The sequence below is a fragment of the Chiloscyllium plagiosum genome, unplaced genomic scaffold, assembly GCF_037043375.1.
Source record: "Chiloscyllium plagiosum isolate Xiang-an unplaced genomic scaffold, Cpla_swu_hap1 HiC_scaffold_27, whole genome shotgun sequence".
Taxonomy (NCBI): domain Eukaryota; kingdom Metazoa; phylum Chordata; class Chondrichthyes; order Orectolobiformes; family Hemiscylliidae; genus Chiloscyllium; species Chiloscyllium plagiosum.
Window position 1 is genome coordinate 8,124,668 of NW_028270165.1, and position 21,103 is coordinate 8,145,770.

At 48.4% G+C, this 21,103-nt stretch overlaps 2 protein-coding genes across 2 annotated transcripts in view; both read left to right on the forward strand.

Moving 5' to 3' along the window:
* Positions 1-21,103, forward strand: part of LOC148143001 (uncharacterized) — a 323,712-nt gene that overhangs the window by 222,879 nt on the left and 79,730 nt on the right. The gene's annotated exons all lie outside the window — the stretch shown is intronic.
* On the forward strand, positions 1,726-8,385 carry LOC148143006 (uncharacterized). Its single transcript, XM_087973928.1, has 2 exons — positions 1,726-1,781; positions 6,485-8,385. Exon 2 carries the CDS (start codon positions 6,892-6,894, stop codon positions 8,278-8,280), a length of 1,389 nt encoding a protein of 462 aa, XP_087830054.1. The 5' UTR covers positions 1,726-1,781; positions 6,485-6,891; the 3' UTR covers positions 8,281-8,385.

A 21,103-nucleotide genomic window follows, 5' to 3' on the forward strand; every position in this document is an offset into this window, starting at 1 on the left:
AAATGTAAAATTATGTCCCTTAGGAGAGGTTCCGATTGGGGAAGGTACAATCGGATATGTAAACACTCCCTTAACTAGCAGTGTAGGTCAGGTCTTTACAAAGGAAATGAAAAGTTTAATAGAGGATTCGGTTGGACTAGCCGAAGAATTAGAGCAATTCCTAGGGCCTAATTTATATACCTGGGAGAACTGATGGCAATTTTAGGAACGTTATTTTCAGGGGAAGAACGAGGTATGATTCTGAGAGCGGCTTTATAAGAATGGGAAAAAAGGCACCCAGTTGGGGAAGAAGGAGCCCCAGCAAAACAGAAATTCCCAAATGTTGACCCTCATTTGGAAAATAATGACAGAGAAGATAGTGAGTCAATGCGGGATCTATGAGAAATGAGAATATTAGGAATTAAAGAGGCGTCACCAAGATCATAAAACTTTGTTAAGGCCTTTGAAGTACGACAAGAGAAGGATGGAACCACTTCTGCATTTCTTAAAAGGCTCAAGGAGGCTACAAGGAAGTGTTTGGGAATGGATCCCAATAATAGGACAGCACAGGGACTCTTAAAGGTCCAGTTTGTAACTAAATCATGGCCGGACATACAAAAGAAATTACACAAATTAGATGGATGGAGTGAAAGACAGATGGAAGTGGTGTTACGAGAGGCACAGAAAGTGTACGTGAAAAGGGAAGATGAGAAGCGGAAACAGAAAGCAAAAATGATGGTGGAGGCAGTAGAAGAAATAACAAAAAGGAAACTGGGATCAATGGATAACAGGAAGGGTAGGGGAGGACACGAAAGACAAGGGTCAGATACCTGGGAAAGGAGGCAACAAACCAGAGATAACCACTCTGTTTGTTTTAGCCCTCAGCTTCCACCCTAGCTCCCTGAAAGCCTGCCTGGCATCCCTATACCTCTTTGTTTTGTGGTTAGCACTGCTGCCTCACAGCGCCAGAGCCCCGGGTTCAATTCCCCTCCCCCCCCTCCCACGTCTGCGCGGATATCCTCCCATAGTCCAAAGACGTGCAGGTTAAGGTGAATTGGCCAAGCTAAATTGCCCCGTAGTGTTAGGTGACGAGGAATGGGGCTGGGTGTTTTGCTCTTCGGCGGGTCGGTGTGGACTTGTTGGCCCGAAGGGCCTGTTTCCACACTGGAGGGAATCTGATCTAAAGTTCTGGAATTTATATATTGATGAACTGAAACCTGCAACCCATTCTAAAAGATGAAGGACTCAGCAGTGGTCCAGGTTTGTTCCAAATATTGCATCGGTTGCACGACACTGTGATGTTTTGCAATTAATATGTGTCTTATGATCCTGCAGCACAGCTACCCGCAGAAGGAGCGGCGCTAGAGAAGCCAGTGCTTCCAAATACACCTGGGTGGGCGGGGTTTACCAGAAGGTGAGTGGTTTAGATTGGAGGGCGGGCGGAGCACATGGGCGGGGCGTGTCTCGTGAAAGAGTCGCGGGCTAGTAGGCGGGGCAAGGCGGCTATCCTGGAGGCGCGCGGCTCTGTGGACGGTTGCGCGTGAAGGCAGGGGGCGTGGTTTGACTCGCGCGGGGTCCGCGGAGTGAACGAACTGCGTTCGGAAGTGGCGGGGTTTACGAGCTTCGTTCGGAAGGGGCGGGGTTTACGAGCTGCGTCCGGAAGGGGCGGGGTTTACGATCTGCGTTTGGAAGGGGCGGGGTTTATGTGCCGCTTTGGCGGAGGAGGGGGCGTGCCCATCCCGAAGCCGGAAGTGTGCCCGTGGCCCGTTTCCTCTGCTGGAGCCTCGGCTGCAGCAAGTAAGGTAAAGCTTTATCAATATTTCCTTTTACAGAGTTGGTATTTAATAACCAGTAATGGCTACTCAATATCATCATAAAGTCCCAAAATGCAATTCTTTTCAATCCATAGCAGATAAGCACTAAGAGTTAATTTTCTACGGGATTCAACAGCCTCAGCACTAAAATGGTCTCACAAGGGAACGGCTGTGAATGTTATCACTTGGTGTCCTGTTCACACAGATTCACCGATGCTGAGGTAAACGTTCTTAATTGCCTCACAGCATCCTGTTATCACTTGGTGAAACCAGGTGTCCCTATCTTTAAGTTCTCTCCTCTTTCTGAGCCTTCCTGCCGGTTTATTTTCTAGTGCAGTAAATGTATTCAATAATTCAGCATTACATTTTAGTCTGAATGTTTAAAGGCTAGTTTTAAGGCTATAGACTTTCTCACCCAGATGCCCATACCCTCATTCCTCCCTTTGATTGCACCGCGATCACTGAAAGAGAAGGCTAGTCCAAACGAATGCCCTTCAAGGTGGTCCAGCAATCAACATCCTACAGAGTGGCACCACCATCTTCGCAGCTCATCTGGTCATATTTATCATCGCCATCGACACGTGTGGGTGAGCCATCGGATCGCAAAAGGAGCATCTTCTGGGGCAAATCTATATCACTAAGGGAGCTCATAAGCCTAGCAATTAAATGCCTAACAATACCAATACTGACAAACAAACATAGCTAAATTGATAAGCCAATTGTACCATGAGCCCGATCTGCAGTTTCCCCAACTGGTCCCTTCAGTCATTCTTTGAGGAGAAAGTGAGGTCTGCAGATGCTGGAGATCAGAGATGGAAATGTGTTGCTGGAAAAGCGCAGCAGGTCAGGCAGCATCTAGGGAACAGTAGAATCGACGTTTCGGGCATTAGCCCTTCTTCAGGAAGAAGGGCTAATGCCCGAAACGTCGATTCTACTGTTCCCTAGATGCTGCCTGACCTGCTGCGCTTTTCCAGCAACACATTTCCATCCCTTCAGTCATTCTGTCAAGGAATGCCTGGATCTCTTCTTGTATCTTAGTAATATTGCCAGTGAGATCGGGAATGGCCATAGTGCATTTATCTTGGACAATGGTGCAGACCTCACCCTCCTCGGCAAGTATATAGTCGAAGGCACACCGATTCTGCACAGAGTAAAGACACAGGTCTGATAATCTCAGTTTACTCTGTTTCAGAGCCTCTTTAGTCTTATTTCCTCGAATGGTCAGGCCGCAAAAGAGGGAATTGCGGTTCTGTTGACTTGTCACCCCTGCCGATCCTTCCAACCCCAGGGTACTCTGGATTCCCCAGCCTATCGGGTGTCCTGTATTGTCACCCAGTCACTTGGGATCCTTCCAGTTGGAGCAAGGTTGGCTGAGACCGACCACTGCATCCTCCTCAGATGGAGGTTCCATCGACTTGTCCACTGGCCAGGACAAGGTACTGTTGTGGGAACAAGGGCTCCGATGGTGACCTTATGAGGGACATCTTTGCCATCCAGGACAAGGAAATTGGTAGCTTTACCTTAGCTGAAGAAATAATAATCTGGTTTGGTGTATATTAGGGAGAGTTTGTCAAAATAGGTTGCTAAAATGTTACTGAAACTTTATTGCTGGAACAGCACAGCAGGTCAGGCAGCATCTAGGGAACAGAAGATTCGACGTTTCGGGCACATGCCCTTCGAAGGGCATGTGCCCGAAACGTCGAATCTTCTGTTCCCTAGATGCTGCCTGACCTGCTGTGCTGTTCCAGCAATAAAGTTTCAGCTTTGATCTCCAGCGTCTGCAGACCTCACTTTCTCCTGCTAAAATGTTACAGCAAGGGGTCTGGTCAGGTCTACACGAGTAAAGGGTTGATGTTTTGCAAGAGGAGTTGCTTGAGCGCTGTAAAAAATGGGCCAAGTGACTCGAGCACTTGCACTGTATGGGAGACAATGGTCCTCAGAATGCTGTTCCCATTGGGCTCTCCCTTAGCTCTATTGTACATGGTCTTGGTGACAGTATCAGGTTCTGAAAAGAGAAAAGGCCTATAAATGCGCAAGGGAAGGGTTCCATTCCAGGTCCATGTGCCGCATAAGGCCTGCTGTACCAGTGTTACACCAGCTGTTTGTATACACAGACCGAAGGTATTGGAAAGTGATATTTCTCTTCACTTCGGCAGTAGGAAGTCTGATGAATAGAATGGAATCGGGGACTGGGGACGTGTCAAGTAAGTCATCTCCCGAAAGAGAGGAGTAACATACTACTGCCTCTGGGGTGAAGAGCGTTCTGTGGGCCTGTATAAATAAGTTGTTTGTGGATTGAGGAGATTCCCCTATCAGGCTTCCGTTTTCTCGAGTTGGCCCGACCTGCAAAATGGGATGGTGTTCCTGGGCGTCCTTAAAATATTTACCATAATAACGGGGTTGATCATTTTTATCCGCACGAGGCTTGCGTCTGCAGGTAAAATCAAAAAAACATGATAACTCCCACTGATTTCTACTGTCCAGATGGACCATTTGGTCTTTCTGATGTAAGAGTCCATTGCAATAATCAATCTACAACGTTCCACATGTCAAAGGCGTCTGGTCTGCACTGGATGACATCTCCTCAGCATGGGTGGTGGATAATCTCTGATCATTCCTGGTCGCATCCATACTTAGTGGCTTTCCCCATCAGGATGTTGTACGTGATCAGAAAGGTGAGGAGATAGGCGATCCCCCACATGTCCCTCCTCTTAGTTCAAGTATCTGTAATAAGATTAACATTAGAACAACAGCAAGATTCAAAACCCAACTGGACAGGGTCCACTCCTTTTGTTGGGATTCCAGGATTCTCTCCTCCTCTTCCCCCCCCCTTTTGATTGGTGCGGTCAATCAATTTCCAGTGGTGCAGGTGGACCCAAGCTGAGCGCCCAGCGACTGTGACCGCTGTAGGGGTGGGAAGTAAAACCTGGAAGGGGCCATCCCAACGAGGTTGGAGATCTTTGCCAGTCCAGTTCTTGACGAGCACCAACGAACCAGGGTCTACCCGTGACAAGGCTGAAAGGGAGGGAACATCACTGTAGGCCGCATGCTCCTGGGAGTGAAAGGCACGCGTAACACTAGTTAGAGCAAGAACACAACCAATGATTTCTTCGGTCATGTGGTGGAAGTGGACTGAGAAGGGAGCCGAATCGTTGCAAGGGGTACGGAGGGGGTGACCAGAGAGACTCTCAGCTGGAGACAGTCGTGTCTTGCCCGCAGACATGAATCGCATCTGGAATAAGGCCACAGGGATTAGCATAACCAGGAGAGGCCACACTCTGCCACTAATTTGGCAAGTTTAGTCTTGAGTCTGGTTAAAACATTCAACAAGGCCGGCCTCCTGAGGATGATAAGCACCATGCAGTTGCCGACAAATACAAAGCTGGGAACAGAGTTCCCCGTTAATATTACCGACAAAGTGTGGTCCATTGTCCGAGCTAATGCACGCAGGTATACTGAAGCAGGGAATTATTTCCTTAAACAAAATCTTCACCACAGTCTCAGCAGTAGCATTAGGAGGAGGTTAGGCTTCAATCCACTTCGAAAAGACATCAACAATAAGCAAAACACATTCATAGCAACTCAACTCATTTCTACAACTCAATGAAGTCCAGTTGAAGTGCCTCCAAGGGACCCTCCAGCAAGGGAGTTCTCGTAGAGATACTTGAACTAAGAGGTTGGGGATCGCCTACCCACTAACCTGTTTGATCACGTACAGCATCCTGATCGGGAAAGCCACTGACTGAGTATCGATGTGATCTGGAATGATCTGAGATTATCCTGATGTCATCTGGTGCACCAGACCAGACGCTTTCAACGTGAAGTCGCTTGAACGATGGCGTGAGCTGCCAGAGGAAGTGGTGGGTGCTGGTACGATGACAAGTTAAAAGGCTCCTGGACGGGCATCTGAATATGAAGGGTTCAGATGGGTCAGGGCCAAGTGATGGCAAATGCAACTGGAGTCATAGAGATGTACGTCACAGAAACAGACCCTTCGGTCCAACCCGTCCTTGCTGACAAGATAGCCAACCCAATTTAGTCCCAGCTGCCAGCATCCGGCCCAGATAGAGGCCAAGTGATGGCAAACGTGACTAGATTGATTTAGGATATCTGGGCAGATTGGGCCAAACGGTCTGTTTCCGTGCTGTGTGACTCTAATTGTCTTCAGTGAAAGCAGAAGTGTGGTTATGAAGGCTGGATTTTCAGAGCATGTTTTGCCCTGACTGGAAGCAGAAGAGTTTGACTGAAGTGTGTTGGTGTTAATGTCTGGATGTCTCATTTTGCTCCCACCTTCCCGGGGTTGATAACCATTTTGTGTCTGGTCCTTCCTCAAGAAGCTGCGTTGCAGGTTTACCCTGAATTGACACTTTCTTTTTGCTTCCCAAAATCAGACCTGCTCACTCTCTGCAGGATCCCAGTGTTGTGAAAGATATTAACTTTCAGTTGGAGGTATCCAAAATTCAGAGAGATGTCAGTCTTGATGTTTTTGCTTTTTCTGCCCCTGTAAGATCCTGAATCAGCACCTTCAGGGGAATTAGTTAGAGCGGAGTGAGAACAGAGGGGGAGAGAGAGTGGGATGGTGCTTTCAATTTTGTGGAACAACAAAAGAATATTCCACAGAAAGTAGAATTGCTTGTTCTGAATTTCTACCCTGCACTGATAGTGATGGCTTTTGTAATCTCTTTTTACAGAGTATTTGAAAATCTGAAGACTGAAGTTTCAAAATCAACAGATGAAGGGCTTACACCTGAACCATTGACTCTCCTGCTCCTCAGATGCTGCCTGACCTGCTGTGCTTTTCCAGCGCTACATTTTTTGACTGACTCTCCAGCGTCTGCAGTCCTCACTTTAATGTCAATGTCTGACAGTCACTCAATCCATCGGGACCGCAACGATTTTTGACTGTGATTTCTGTGAGAGGGACCAACGCTTTTTGGTTCCTGTTTGAGGACGTTTTCAGCATCAGTGGGACTGGACGAGAGCCCCCACTGTTGCAGCGCACTGTGTGTGGAGCCTGAAACAGTTATGCGGCCTGAAAAGGGGATTTCATGGCACGAAGGGGCTCTACACGTGTTTGTGTGCAGCTGAAGCTGTGGCCATGGAGAAACCTGAGGAATCCCGCCCTGTAGAGGAACCGTGGAAGTGTGACGACTGTGGGAATGGCTTCCGTGTCCCGTCTGCCCTGGAGACTCATCGGCGCAGTCACACCGGGGAGAGGCCATTCCCTTGCACCGACTGCGGGAAAGCCTTCAGACATTCCTCCCACCTGTTGGCCCACCAGCGGGTCCACACGGGGGAGAGGCCCTTCAGCTGTCCAGAGTGTGGGAAGGCCTTTACCCAGGCCTCCACCCTGCTGAGGCACAAGCGGGTCCACACGGGGGAAAGGCCTTTCAGCTGCCCCGAGTGCGGGAAGGCCTTCAGCAATTCGTCCACCCTGTTGACCCACCAGCATGTACACACGGGGGAGAGGCCCTTCAGTTGCCCTGAATGCAGGATGGCCTTTACCCAGGTGTCCAACCTGCTGAGGCACCAGCGTGTCCACACGGGGGAAAGGCCCTTCAGTTGCCCTGAATGCGGGAAGGCCTTCAGCGATTCCTCCACCCTGCGGAGTCACCGGCATGTCCACACGGGGGAGATGCCGTTCACCTGCTCTCAGTGTGGGAAGGGCTTCACCTGCTCCTCCAATCTGCGGAGCCACCAGCGTATCCACACGGGGGAGAGGCCCTTCAGCTGCCCCAAGTGCGGGAAGGCCTTCAGCAATTCCTGCGCCCTGTTGAGGCACCAGCATGTCCACACCGGGGAGGGGCCGTTCACCTGCTCTCGGTGCGGGAAGGGCTTCACCTGCTCCTCCACCCTGCAGAGCCACCAGCGGATCCACACAGGGGAGAGACCCTTCAGCTGCTCTCAGTGTGGGAAGGCCTTTACCCACGTCTCCTCCCTTATGACCCACCAGCGTATCCACACGGGGGAGAGGCCATTCACCTGCTCTCAATGCGGGAAGGGCTTCACCTGCTCCTTCAACCTCCAGACCCACCAGCGGGTCCACACGGGGGAGAGGCCCTTTAACTGCCCAGAGTGCGGGAAGGCCTTTACCCAGGTCTCCACCCTGCTGAGGCACCAGCGGGTCCACACGGGGGAGAGGCCCTTCAGCTGCCCCGAGTGCGGGAAGGCCTTCAGGAATTCCTCCACCCTGCTGGCCCACCAGCGGGTCCACACGGGGGAGAGGCCCTTCAGCTGCCCCGAGTGCGGGAAGGCCTTCAGGTATTCCTCCCACCTGCTGACCCACCGGCGGGTCCACACGGGGGAGAGGCCCTTCAGCTGCCCAGAGTGCGGGAAGGCCTTTACCCAGGTCTCCACCCTGCTGAGGCACCAGCGGATCCACACCGGAGAGAGGCCGTTCACTTGCTCTCAGTGCGGGAAGGGCTTCACCTACTCCTCCAACCTGCGGAAACACCAGCGAGTTCACGTGCCATCGCAGGGGGATTGAAGAAGTGACGGCCGAGAGCCATTATCGATTGGACTATCAACCCGGTTCTGGGGACTCCCGGGTTCGAATCCCGCCACGACAGATGGCAGAATTGGCATTCGGTCAGAAATGTGGAGTTCGGAATCTAACGATGAGACTGTTTCAGGGAGGGGGTGGTGCGGGGGAGAAAGCCCCCATCTGATTCACTCTCTCCCTTGTTAGGGAAGGGAACCGCCATTGTGGGAAAGGATTCACTCAGTCGTTCCACCTGCATCCTTTACCCGGTCTGGCCTACACGTGACTCCAGACCCACAGCAGTCTGGTTGACACTACACTGCCCCTTCCTGGCAAATGAGCGGGGAGAAACTTACTTGGAGACGGGGTATGGGTTGAAATTGCTGATGAGGCAATACTTCCTCCGGGTTACGGCTGTACCAAGGATCCGATTACAAAGGGACAACTTGGTGCTGGCCAATAGTAAAGACAGTGAGGGGGGGGTGGGACAGGGGAGGTGTGGTGTGTGCACTTTGACCTTGAGGTGCTCAAAAAGCAACTGCTTTTTCTCTGCCTTTTTGCTGGGGGGATCTGAAGCTGTAACAAAGTTGGGTTGCAATAAAGGTTACATGAACTTACCACTGGGCTCAGACTCTCATTGAAAGTTTTGAGCTCCAAGAGGTTTTTGTTTTAAAGCTGCTCATTTCTTTCAGCCTCCTGCACTAAGTTTAGAACATAGAACAAAGAACATAGAACAATACAGCGCAGAACAGGCCCTTCCGCCCTCGATGTTACGCGACCTGTGAACTATTCTCAGCTCGTTCCCTGACACTATCCCAAAATCAACCATGCGCTTACCTAAGGATTGTTTAAATCTCCCTAATGTGGCTGAGTTGACTACCTTAGCAGGTAGGGCATTCCACACCCTTACCACTCTCTGCATAAAGAACTTGCCTCTGACATCTGTCTTAAATCTATCACCCTTCAATTTGTAGTTATGCCCCCTCGTACAAGCTGACGTCACTATCCTAGGAAAGAGTCTTTCACTGTCTACCCTATCTAATCCTCTGATCATCTTATATGTCTCTATCAAATCACCTCTTAGCCTCCTTCTTTCCAATGAGAACGGACCCAAGTCTCTCAGCCTTTCCTCATAAGACCCTCCCTCCAGACCAGGCAACAACCTGGTAAATCTCTTCTGCACCGTTTCCAATGCTTCCCGCATCCTTCCTGAAATATGGGGGCCAGAACTATACACAATATTCCAAGCGTTTTGTATAGTTGCAGCGTGATATTGCGGTTCCCCGGAACTCAATCCCTCTACGAACGAAACCTAACACACTGTATGCCTTCTTCACAGCACTATCCACCTGAGTGGCAACTTTCAGGGATCTATGCACATGGACTCCAAGATCACTGGCTTCCTGTTATTCTTCCCAAAGTGAATCACCTCACATTTAGCTGCATTGAACTCCATTTGCCACCTCTCAGCCCAATTCTGCTAATCCATCCACCTCTGCCTGCACCTAAGTAATTTTAAAAATGACAAACCGCAGTAGTCCCAAAACAGATCCTTGTGGCACACCACTAGTAACCGGACTCCAGGCTGAATATTTTCCATAAACCACCACTCGCTGCCTTCTTTCAGAATGCCAGTTTCTAATCCAAACTGCTAAATCACCCTCAATCCCATGCCTCTGCATTTTCTCCAACATCCTACCATGTGGAACCTTTACGGAGGTCCATGTACACCACGTCAACTGCCCTATCCTCATCTACATGCTTGGTCACCTTCTCAAAAAACTCAATAAGGTTTGTGAGCCACGATCTGCCCTTGATGAAACCATGTTGACTATCTGAAATCAAATTGTTGCTTGCTAGATGATTATAAATCCGATCTCTAATATTCCTTTCCAAAAGCTTTCCTTCAACAGAAGTAAGGCTAACTGGTCTATAATTACCTGGGTCATCTCTGCTGCCCTTCTTGAACAAGGGCACAACATTTGCAATCCTCCACTCTGGTACTAAGCCTGTAGACAATAACAACTCAAATATCAAAGCCAAAGGCTCTGCTATCTCTTCCCTTGCTTCCCAGAGAAACCTCGGATAAATCCCATTGGGCTCAGGGCACTTGTCTACTTTCACTCCTTCTAGAATTGATAACACCTGTGTGCAACTAACCTTGATCCTTTCGAGTCTAATATCTCGTACCTCATTCTTCTCCTCTACAATATTCTCCTTTTCCTGAGTGAAGACCGATGAGAGATATTCATTAACACCTCTCCAATCTCCACAGGGCCCACATTCAACTTCCCACTTCTGTCTTTGATTAGCCCTATTCCTATCCTAATCATCCTTTTATTCCTCACATACCTATAGAAAGCTTTAGGGTTCTCCTTTATTCTATTTGTTAAGGACTGCTCATGTCCTCTCATTGCTCTTAACTCTCTCTTGAAATCCTTCCTAGCTAATCTGTGACTCTCCATCGCCTCATCTGAACCATCTTGCCTCATCAACACATAAGCCTCCTTCTTCTTTGTAACAAGAGATGCAATTTCTGTTGTAAACCACGGTCCCCTTACCTTATCACTTCCTCCCTGCCTGACAGGGACATACCTATATCTGTTCCTTAAACCAGCTCCACATTTCAATTGTTCCCATTCCCTGCATTTTGCTACCCTATTCTATGCATTCTAAGTCTTGCCTAATTGCATTATAATTGCCCTTGCCCCATCGATAACTCTTGACCTGCGGCATGTTCCTATCCCTTTACATCGCTAAATGAAACCTAACTGAATTATGGTCACTCTCTCCAAAGTGTTCACCTTCCACTAAATCAAACATCTGGCCTGGTTCATTTGCCAAGCACCAGATCCAGAGTGACCTCCCCTCTTGTCGGCCTTCGACATACTGTGTCAGAAAGCCCTCCTGAGCACACTGGACAAAAACTGATCCATACGACGTACTAGAGTGAAAGCATTTCCAGTCAATGTTGGGGAAGTTAAAGTCCCCCATAATGACCACCCTGTTTCTTTCACTCCTACCCAGAATAATTTTGCTAATCCCCTCTTCCACCTCCCTGGAACTCTGCGGAGGCCTATAAAAAAACTCCAAGCAGTGTGACCTCTCCTCTCCTGTTTCTAACCTCAGCCCACATTACCTGAGTAGATGAGTCCTCATCAAAAGTTCTGTCAGCCACCGTTATACTATCCTTGACTAACAAGGCCACGCCTCTCCCTCTTTTACCGCCTTGCCTGTTCTTAATGAAAGATCAAAACCCTGGAACCTGCAACATCCATTCCTCACCCTGCTCTCCATGTCTCCGAAATGGCCACAACATCCAAGTCCCAGGTACCTATCCGTGCTGCAAGCTCACCTACCTTATTGCGGATACTCTGGCGTTGAAGGACACACACTTCAAATCACTTCACTGTCTGCCAGCACATTCCTGTGACCCTGAAATCCAGTCCCTGTCCTTCCTACTCTCATCCTCCTGTGCATTGCAGCTACACCCCCCGGTTCCCATCCCCCTGCTGAGCTAGTTTAAACCCACCCGAATAGCACCAGCAAATTTCCCACCCAGGATATTAGTACCCCTCTGGTTCAAGTGAAGACTGTCCTGTTTGTACAAGTCCCACCTTCCCCAGAATGAGCCCCAATTATCCAAAAACCTGAAACCCTCCCTCCTGCACCATCCTTGCAGCCATGTGTTCAGCTGATATATCTCCCTATTCCTTGCCTTGCTATCACGTGGCATGGGTAACAAACCAGAGATAACCACTCTGTTTGTTCTAGCCCTCAGCTTCCACCCTAGCTCCCTGAAATCCTGCCTTACATCCCTATCCCTCTTTCTGTGGGAGATTAGAAATGTTGTTTTTGCAGATGGGTGAGGGGGTGTAGTAGGGGGAAGGGAAGCGGAATTCTTGTAGCATGTAGCATACATAAGGCTACGACTTTAATGATTATAGAGGGTCTTTTAAAGAAAATAGTTTTAAGCTAGGGAATAACTTTAAAGTGTTGTAGTGGACCACAAAAAGAAGCAGCAGGGGTATTTCACAATAAAGCTGAAGTATACTGATTCCGCAATAAAGTGATTCCGCAATTTGTAAACTGAATAAGAAAGCTAACATGCTCTGTTTTGGCGCGCATTTCTGCTTGATTGCAGAAGCGTCCAGTACTTAGAAGACTGTAATAAATTGTTCTTGTTTCCAAGGCTTTGTCTCAGGCTGATTGATTTGTGAGTGAGTTCTGTTTCTCACAATTGGGGGCCTCGTTCCGGGATCCAGGACTCAGACCACTCGACACTCTTGGGATGACCGTGGAGGTGCACCTCGCCGATTTCGGTGATCTCCCGACTCCCTTGCTTGTCGTTCGCGGTTTGGGCGAGTACGATCCAGACTGGGAGACCCTGGAAACAAGGCGGGTTAGGTCGGGCAGCTCTTGTGCACAGGACCCGGGTCGGGAAAGGTCTTAAAGGATATATCCGGGTGACCGGGGGCAGCGGTATTTGCTGCAAGAATTGCTGCGGGACGGGGCACACCGAAATGACCAGGTAACTCTGTGCACAGACCAAGGTCAGAAGAGAGACCTTTTATGTCTTGCCTTGGTGGTCAGGACATATAAAAGTATGGGGAATTGGCGATATATAAAATTAAGCATATGTCAATGGAAGACAGCCAGTGTCAGAATGGCTAGTAGTTGAAGGGCTACTGAGGATGCCCTTCATAACTAACTTATGACCAGACGTCCAGATGAATATTCAAAAGCTAGAGGAGTCGTTGCGGAAAGCTCAAAGTGTCTGTGAGACACGGTGTCTGTGTGTGTGTGTGTGAGAGAGAAAGAGCTGTACAGCAACTAGAAAGTTTAACCCGGTGTGATTTGGTTTGAATGCACATTTGTTTGTTGGTGATTGAATGTTTCTGCTTTGTTCCCTGGAGCTTGAGATCCGGGACTGTTTTGAATCTGATTTCTACTATGGAAATTTTAACATGATTTCTCTTAACGTTAAGGATTTTACAGATAATGAAATAAAGTGTTAACTCCTGTTCTTTTTACAGGTCTTGACTGCCTTACTATCAGTTTCTAACTAATCTCTTTTATCCTTACATAAAAGTGATTTATGGAGAACAGTTGAAGTCTCAAAAAGCATATAGTTGGTCAGATTAATTGGACGAGTAAGGTGTCTAGTCAGGACCCTGAAGGGGGTGTGGAAGAAGGTGACACCGGACCTCGTTAAGATTAATTAAATTAGCAACAATGGGAGGCACGGGGAGTTGGCTGGGTAACGATCGATCTGTAAATAACGTTAAAGGGGAATATATTTCACCCGACAGTCCTTTGGGGAGAATGTTGGGAAATTGGGAACACAACTCCCGGACGTGGGGGAAAGATAAGGCTACAATGGTAAACTATTGTTGTTTTGTCTGGACTAGATAAAATATTAAGGCGCCTGGTATTTTTTGGCCCAAATATGGGTCCGATGAGGATTGGCTGTGTCAAGATCTTAATATATATGTCAATCAGAAAGAAGCGTACAGTCAAAAAGAGTCCGATTATGCGGTTTGTTGGATAGGGAGCGCGGGAGTAAAATTATGTCCCATGAATAGGGAGAAATCAGGGAAAGAACAGAAAAAGAATGAACAAGGGAAGCCACAATGGGATCCGTTGATGTGTTTGCCGCCCCCATATACTACTCCCCGGAACGAGCCTCCAGCTCCCGAAGTAGAACCGTGTCCAGACACAGAAATGGGAACGGACTCTGAACTAAAAGATGCAGAACCTGGGGGGGGGGGGGGCAGAGTCACTCGAGCCACCACATGTAAAGGAGGGGCAGAGATATTGGAAAATGTAAAATTATGTCCCTTACGAGAGGTTCCGATTGGGGAAGGTACAATCGGATATGTAAACGCTCCCCTAACAAGCAGTGAAGTTAGGGTCTTTACAAAGGAAATGAAAAGTTTAATAGAGGATCCGGTTGGACGAGCCGAATAATTAGAGCAATTCCTAGGGCCTAATTTATATACCTGGGGAGAACTGATGGCAATTTTAGGAACATTATTTTCAGGGGAAGAACGAGGTATGATTAGGAGAGCAGCTTTATAGGAATGGGAAAAGAGGCACCCAGTTGGGGAAGAAGGGGCCCCAGCAGAACAGAAATTCCCAAATGTTGACCCTCATTTGGAAAATAATGACAGAGAAGATAGGGAGTCAATGCGGGATCTATGAGAAATGGGAATATTAGGAATTAAAGAGGTGGCACCAAGGATGGAACCACTTCTGCATTTCTTAAAAGGCTCAAGGAGGCCACAAGGAAGTGTTTGGGAATGGATCCCGATAATCAGATAGCACAGGGACTCTTAAAGGTCCAGTTTGTAACGAAATCATGGCCGGACATACAAAAGAAATTACAGAAATTAGATGGATGGAGTGAAAGACAGATGGAAGAGCTGTTACGTGAGGCACAGAAAGTGTATGTGAAAAGGGAAGACGAGAAGCAGAAACAGAAAGCCAAAATGATGGTGGAGGCAGTAGAAGAAATAACAAAAAGGAGACTGGGGTCAAGGGCTAACAGGAAGGGTACGGGAGGACACGAAAGACAAGGGTCAGATACCTGGGAAAGGAGGCAACAAACCAGAGATAACCACTCTGTTTGTTCTAGCCCTCAGCTTCCACCCTAGCTCCCTGAAATCCTGCCTTGCATCCCTATTCCTCATTTTTTTGTGGTTAGCACTGCTGCCTCACAGCACCAGAGTCCCCGGTTCAATTCCCTACCCCCCCCCCCCCCCCCCCGTGCCGCGTCTGCGTGGGTTTCCTCCCATAGTTCAAAGACGTGCAGGTTAAGGTGAATTGGCCAAGCTAAATTGCACCGTAGTGTTTGGTGACGGGGAATGGGGCTGGGTGTTTTGCTCTTCGGCGGGACAGTGTGGATTTGTTGGCCCGAAGGGCCTGTTTCCACACTGGAGGGAATCTGATCTAAAGTTCTGGAATTTATATATTGAGGAACTGAAACCTGCAACCCATTCTAAAAGCAAAGCAGCGGTCCAGGTTTGTTCCAAATATTGCATTGGTTGCATGACACTGTGATGTTTTGGTATTAATTCTGTGTCTTATGATCCTGCAGCACAGCTACCGGCAGAAGAAGCAGCGCTCCAGAAGCCAGTGCTTCCAAATACACCTGGGTGGGCGGGGTTTACGATCTGCGTTCTGAAGGGGCGGGGCTTACGCGTCGCCTTGGCGGAGGAGGGGGCGGGACCAGGGCCAGGGGGCGTGGCCATCCCGAAGCCGGAAGTGTGCCCGCGGCCTGTTTCCTCCGCTGGAGCTTCGGCTGCAGCAAGTAAGGTAAAGCTTTATCAATATTTCTTTTTACAGAGTTTGTATTTAATAACCAGTAATGGCTACTCAATATCATCATAAAGTCCCAAAATGCAATTCATTTCAATCCATAGCAGATAAGCACTAACAGTTAATTTTCCAACAGCCTCAGCACTAAAATGGTCTCACAAGGGAACGGCTGTGAATATTATCACTTCGTGTCCTGTTCACACAGATTCACCGATGCTGAGACAAACGTTCTTAATTGCCTCACAGCATCCTGTTATCACTTGGTGAGCCCAGGTGTCCCTATCTTTAAGTTCTCTCCTCTTTCTGAGCCTTCCTGCCTGTTTATTTTCTAGTGCAGTAAATGTATTCAACAATTCAGCATTACATTTTAGTCTGAATGTTTAAAGGCAAGTTTTAAGACTATATACTTTCTCACCCAGATGCCCACACCCTCATTCCTCCCTTTGATTGCACTGCGATCACTGAAAGAGAAGGCTAATCCAAACGAATGCCCTTCAAGGTGGTCCAGCCATCAACATCCTGTAGAGCAACACCACCATCTTCGCAGCTCATCTGGTCATATTTATCATTGTCATCGACACGTGTGGGTGAGCCATCGGATCGCAAAAGGAGCATCTTCTGGGGCAAATCTATATCACTAAGGGACCTCATAAGCCTAGCAATTAAATACCTAACAATACCAATACCGACAAACAAACGTAGCTAAATTGATAAGCCAATTGTACCATGAGCCCAATCTGCAGTTTCCCCAACTGGTCCCTTCAGTCATTCTGTCAAGGAATGCCTGGATCTCTTCTTGTATCTGAGGAATATTGCCAGTGAGATCGGGAATGCCCATAGTGCATTTATCTTGGACAATGGTGCAGACCTCACCCTCCCGGGCGAGTATATAGTCTAAGGCATACCGATTCTGCACAGAGTAAAGACACAGGTCTGATAATCCCAGTTTACTCTGTTCCAGAGCCTCTTTAGTCTGATTTCCGCGAATGGTCAGGCCGCAAAAGAGGGAATTGCGGTTCTTTTAACTTGTCACTCCTGCCGATCCTTCCAACCTCAGGGTACTCTGGATTCCCCAGCCTATTGGGTGTCCTGTATTGTCACCCAGTCCCTTGGGATGCTTCCAGTTGGAGCAAGGTTGGCTGAGACCGACCGCTGCATCCTCCTCAGATGGAGGTTCTATCGACTTGTCCACTGGCCAGGAAAAGGTACTGTTGTGGGAACAAGGGCTCCGATGGTGACCTTATGAGGAACATCTTTGCCATCCAGGACAAGGAAATTGGTAGCTTTACCTTTACCTTAAGAAATAATAGCTGGAAATGTGTTGCTGGAAAAGCGCAGCAGGTCAGGCAGCATCCAGGGAACAGGAGAATCGACGTTTCGGGCATAAGCCCTTCTTCAGGAATGCCCGAAACGTTGATTCTCCTGTTCCCTGGATGCTGCCTGACCTGCTGCGCTTTTCCAGCAACACATTTCCAGCTCTGATCTCCAGCATCTGCAGACCTCACTTTCTCCTTAAGAAATAATAGTCTGGTTTGGTGTATATTAGGGAGAGTTTGTCAAAGTAGGTTACTGAAATGTTACAGCAGGGGGTCTGGTCAGATCTACAGGAGTAAAGGGTCGACGTTTTAGATTAGATTAGATTAGATTACTTACAGTGTGGAAACAGTGATGAATAGATTGGAATTGGAGACTGGGGACAGGCAAGTAAGTCATCTCCCGATAGAGAGGAGTAACATACTACTGCCTCTGGGGTGAATAGCGTTCTGTGGGCCTGTATAAATACGTTGTTTGTGGATTGAGGAGTTTCCCCTATCAGTCCACACCACCCTGCCGAAGCGCAACCCACCCATACCCCTACACATCTACCCCTTACCGAACACTATGGGCAATTTACCATGGCCACTTCACCTGACCTGCACTTCTTTGGACCGTGGGAGGAAACCCACGCAGACACGGGGAGAATGTGCAAACTCCACACAGTCAGTCGCCTGAGGCGGAAATTGAACCCGGGTCTCTGGCGCTGTGAGGCAGCAGTGCTAACCACCGTGCCACCGTGCCGCCCACGGTGGCACAGAGGAGTCGCTTGAGCGTTGTAAAAATGGGCCAAGGGATTCGAGCACTCGCACTGTATGGGAGACAATGGTCTTCAGAATGCTGTTCACATTGGGCTCTCCCTTAGCTCTATTGTACATGGTCTTGGTGACAGTATCAGATTCTGAAAAGAGAAAAGGCCTATAAATGCACAAGGGAAGGGTTCCGTTCCAGGTCCATGTGCCGCATAAGGCCTGCTGTACCCCAGCCAGTGTTAGACCAGCTGTTTGTATACACAGACCCGAGGTATTGGAAAGTGATATTTCTCTTCACGGGGTCGACAGTAGGAAGTCTGATGAATAGATTGGAATCGGGGACTGGGGACGGGTCAAGTAAGTCATCTCCCGATAGAGAGGAGTAACATACTACTGCCTCTGGGGTGAAGAGCGTTCTGTGGGCCTGTATAAATAAGTTGTTTGTGGATTGAGGAGTTTCCCCTATCAGGCTTCCCTTTTCTCGAGTCGGCCCGTCCTACAAAAAGGGATAATGTTCCTGGCCATATTTACCATAATAACAGGGTTGATCATTTTTATCTTCATGAGGCTTGCGTCTGCAGGTAAAATTAAAAAAACATGGTAACGACATGATAACTCCCACTGATTTCTACTGTCCAGATGGACCATCTGGTCTTTCTGATGTAAGAGTCCATTGCAATAATCAATCTTCATCACGTTCCACACGTCAAGGGCGTCTGGTCCGGTGCACTGGACGACATCTCCTCAGCATGGGTGGTGGATAATCTCTGATCATTCCTGGTCGCATCCATAGTTAGTGGCTTTCCCCATCAGGATGTTGTGCGTGATCAGAAAGGTGAGGAGATAAGCGATCCCCAAATGTCCCTCCTCTTAGTTCAAGTATCTGTAATAAGATTAACATTAGAACAACAGCAAAATTCAAAACCCAACTGGACAGGGTCCACTCCTTTTGTTGAGATCCAGGATTCTCTCCTCCTCTTCCCCCCTTTTGATTGGTGCGGTCAATCAATTTACAATGGTGCAGTTGGACCCAAGCTGAGCGCCCAGCGACTGTGACCGCCGTAGGGGTGGAAAGTAAAACATGGAAGGGGCCATCAACGAGGTTGGAGACCTTTGCCAGTCCAGTTCTTGACGAGCACCAACGAACCAGGTTCTACCCGTGACAAGGCTGAAAGGGAGGGAACATCGCTGTAGGCCGCACGCTCCTGGGAGTGAAAGGCACGCATAACATTAGTTAGAGCAAAAACATAACCAATCATTGCTTCGGTCATGTGGTGGAAGTGGACTGAGAAGGGAGCCGAATCGTTCCAAGGGTACGGAGGCGGTGACCAGAGAGACTGTCAGCTGGAGACAGTCATGTCTTGCCCGCAGATATGGATCGCATCTGGAATAAGGCCACAGGGATTAGCATAACCAGGAGAGGCCAGACTCGGCCATTAATTTGGCAAGTTTAGTCTTGAGTCTGGTTAAAACATTCAACAAGGCCGGCAGCCTGAGGATGATAAGCTCCATGCAGTTGCTGACAAATACAAAGCTGGAACAGAGTTCTCCGTTAATATTACCTACAAAGTGTGGTCCATTGTCCGAGCTAATGTACGCAGGTACACTGAAGCAGGGAATTATTTCCTTCAACAAAATCTTCACCACAGTCTCAGCAGTAGCATGAAGAGGAGGGAAGGTTTCAATCCACTTACAAAAGACATCAACAATAAGTAAAACACATTTATAGCAACTCAACTCATTTCTCCAACTCAATGAAGTCCAGTTGAAGTGTCTCCAAGGGACCTCCAGCAAGGGAGGTCTCGTAGAGATACTTGAACTAAGAGGTGGGGGATCGTCTACCCATGGACCTGTTTGATCACGTACAACATCCTGATCGGGAAAGCCACTGACTGAGTATCGATGCGATCTGGAATGATCTGAGATTATCCTGGTGTCATTTGGTGCACCAGATCAGACGCTTTCAACATGGAGTCGCTTGAGCGATGGCGTGAGCTGCCAGAGGAAGTGGTGGGTGCTGGTACGATGACAAGTTAAAAGGCCCCTGGATGGGCATATGAATATGAAGGGTTCAGTTGGGTCAGGGCCAAGTGATGGCAAATGCGACTGGAGTCATAGAGATGTACAGCACAGAAACAGACCCTTCGGTCCAACCCGTCCTTGCTGACATGATAGCCAACCCAATTTAGTCCCAGCTGCCAGCACCCGGCCCATATAGGTGCCAAGTGATGGCAAACGTAACTAGATTAATTTAGGATATCTGGGCAGGTTGGGCCAAAGGGTCAGTTTCCGTGCTGTGTGACTCTAATTGTCTTCAGTGGAAGCAGAAGTGTGGTTGTGAAGGCTGGACTTTCAGAGCATGTTTTGCCCTGACTGGGAGCATAAGAGTTTGACTGAAGTGTGTCGGTGTTAATGCCTTGATGTCTCATTTTACTCCCACCTTCCCAGGGTCGTTAACCATTTTGTGTCTGGTCCTTCCTCAAGAAGCTGCGTTGCAGGTTCACCCTGAATTGACACTTTTTTTTTGCTTCCCTCAATCAGACCTGCTCACTCTCAGCAGGATCCCAGTGTTGTGAAAGATATTAACTTTCAGGTGGAGGTATCCAAAATTCAGAGAGATGTCAGTCTTGACGTTTTTGCTTTTCTGCCCCTGTAAGATCCTGAATCAGCACCTTCAGGAGAATTAGATAGAGCAGAGTGAGAACAGAGGGGGAAGAGGGTGTGGGAGTGCTTTCAATTTTGTGGAACAACAAAAGAAAAGAATATTCCACAAAATAGAATTGCTTGTTCTGAATTTCTACCCTGCACTGATAGTGATGACTTTTGTAATCTGTTTTTAACAGTGTATTTGAAGATCTGAAGACTGAAGCTTCAAAATCAACAGATGAAGGGCTGATGCCCGAAACATTGACTCTCCTGCTCCTCAGATGCTGCCTGACCTGTTGTGCTTTTCCAGCGGCACACTTTTCGACACTGACTCTCCAGCATCTGCAGTCCTCACTTTGACGTCAATGTCTGACAGTCACTCAATCCATCAGGACCGCACTGATTTTCAACTATGATTCTGTGAGAAGGAGCAAAGCGTTTTGTTTCCTGTTTGAGTACGTTTTCAGCATCAGTGGGACTGAATGAGAGACCCTACTGTTGCAGCGCACTGAGTGTTGAGCCTGAAACAGTTATACGGCCTGGGAAGAGGAATTCACGGTGGGGAGGGGCTCCACAGGCATTTGTGTGTAACTGAAGCTTCGGCCATGGAGAAACCCGAGGAATCCAGCCCTGTGGAGAAACGATGGAAGTGTGGCGACTGCAGGAAAAGCTTCTGTGTCCCATCTGTCCTGGAGACTCATCGGTGCAGCCACACCAGGGAGAGCCCGTTCCCCTGTCCCATCTGCGGGAAGGGCTTCAGCACTTCCTCCACCCTGCTAACCCACCAGCGGATCCAC

Bases quoted from the DNA above. Each gene is read 5' to 3' on its own strand.
- LOC148143006 (XM_087973928.1), top strand. From the start codon at position 6,892: ATGGAGAAACCTGAGGAATCCCGCCCTGTAGAGGAACCGTGGAAGTGT.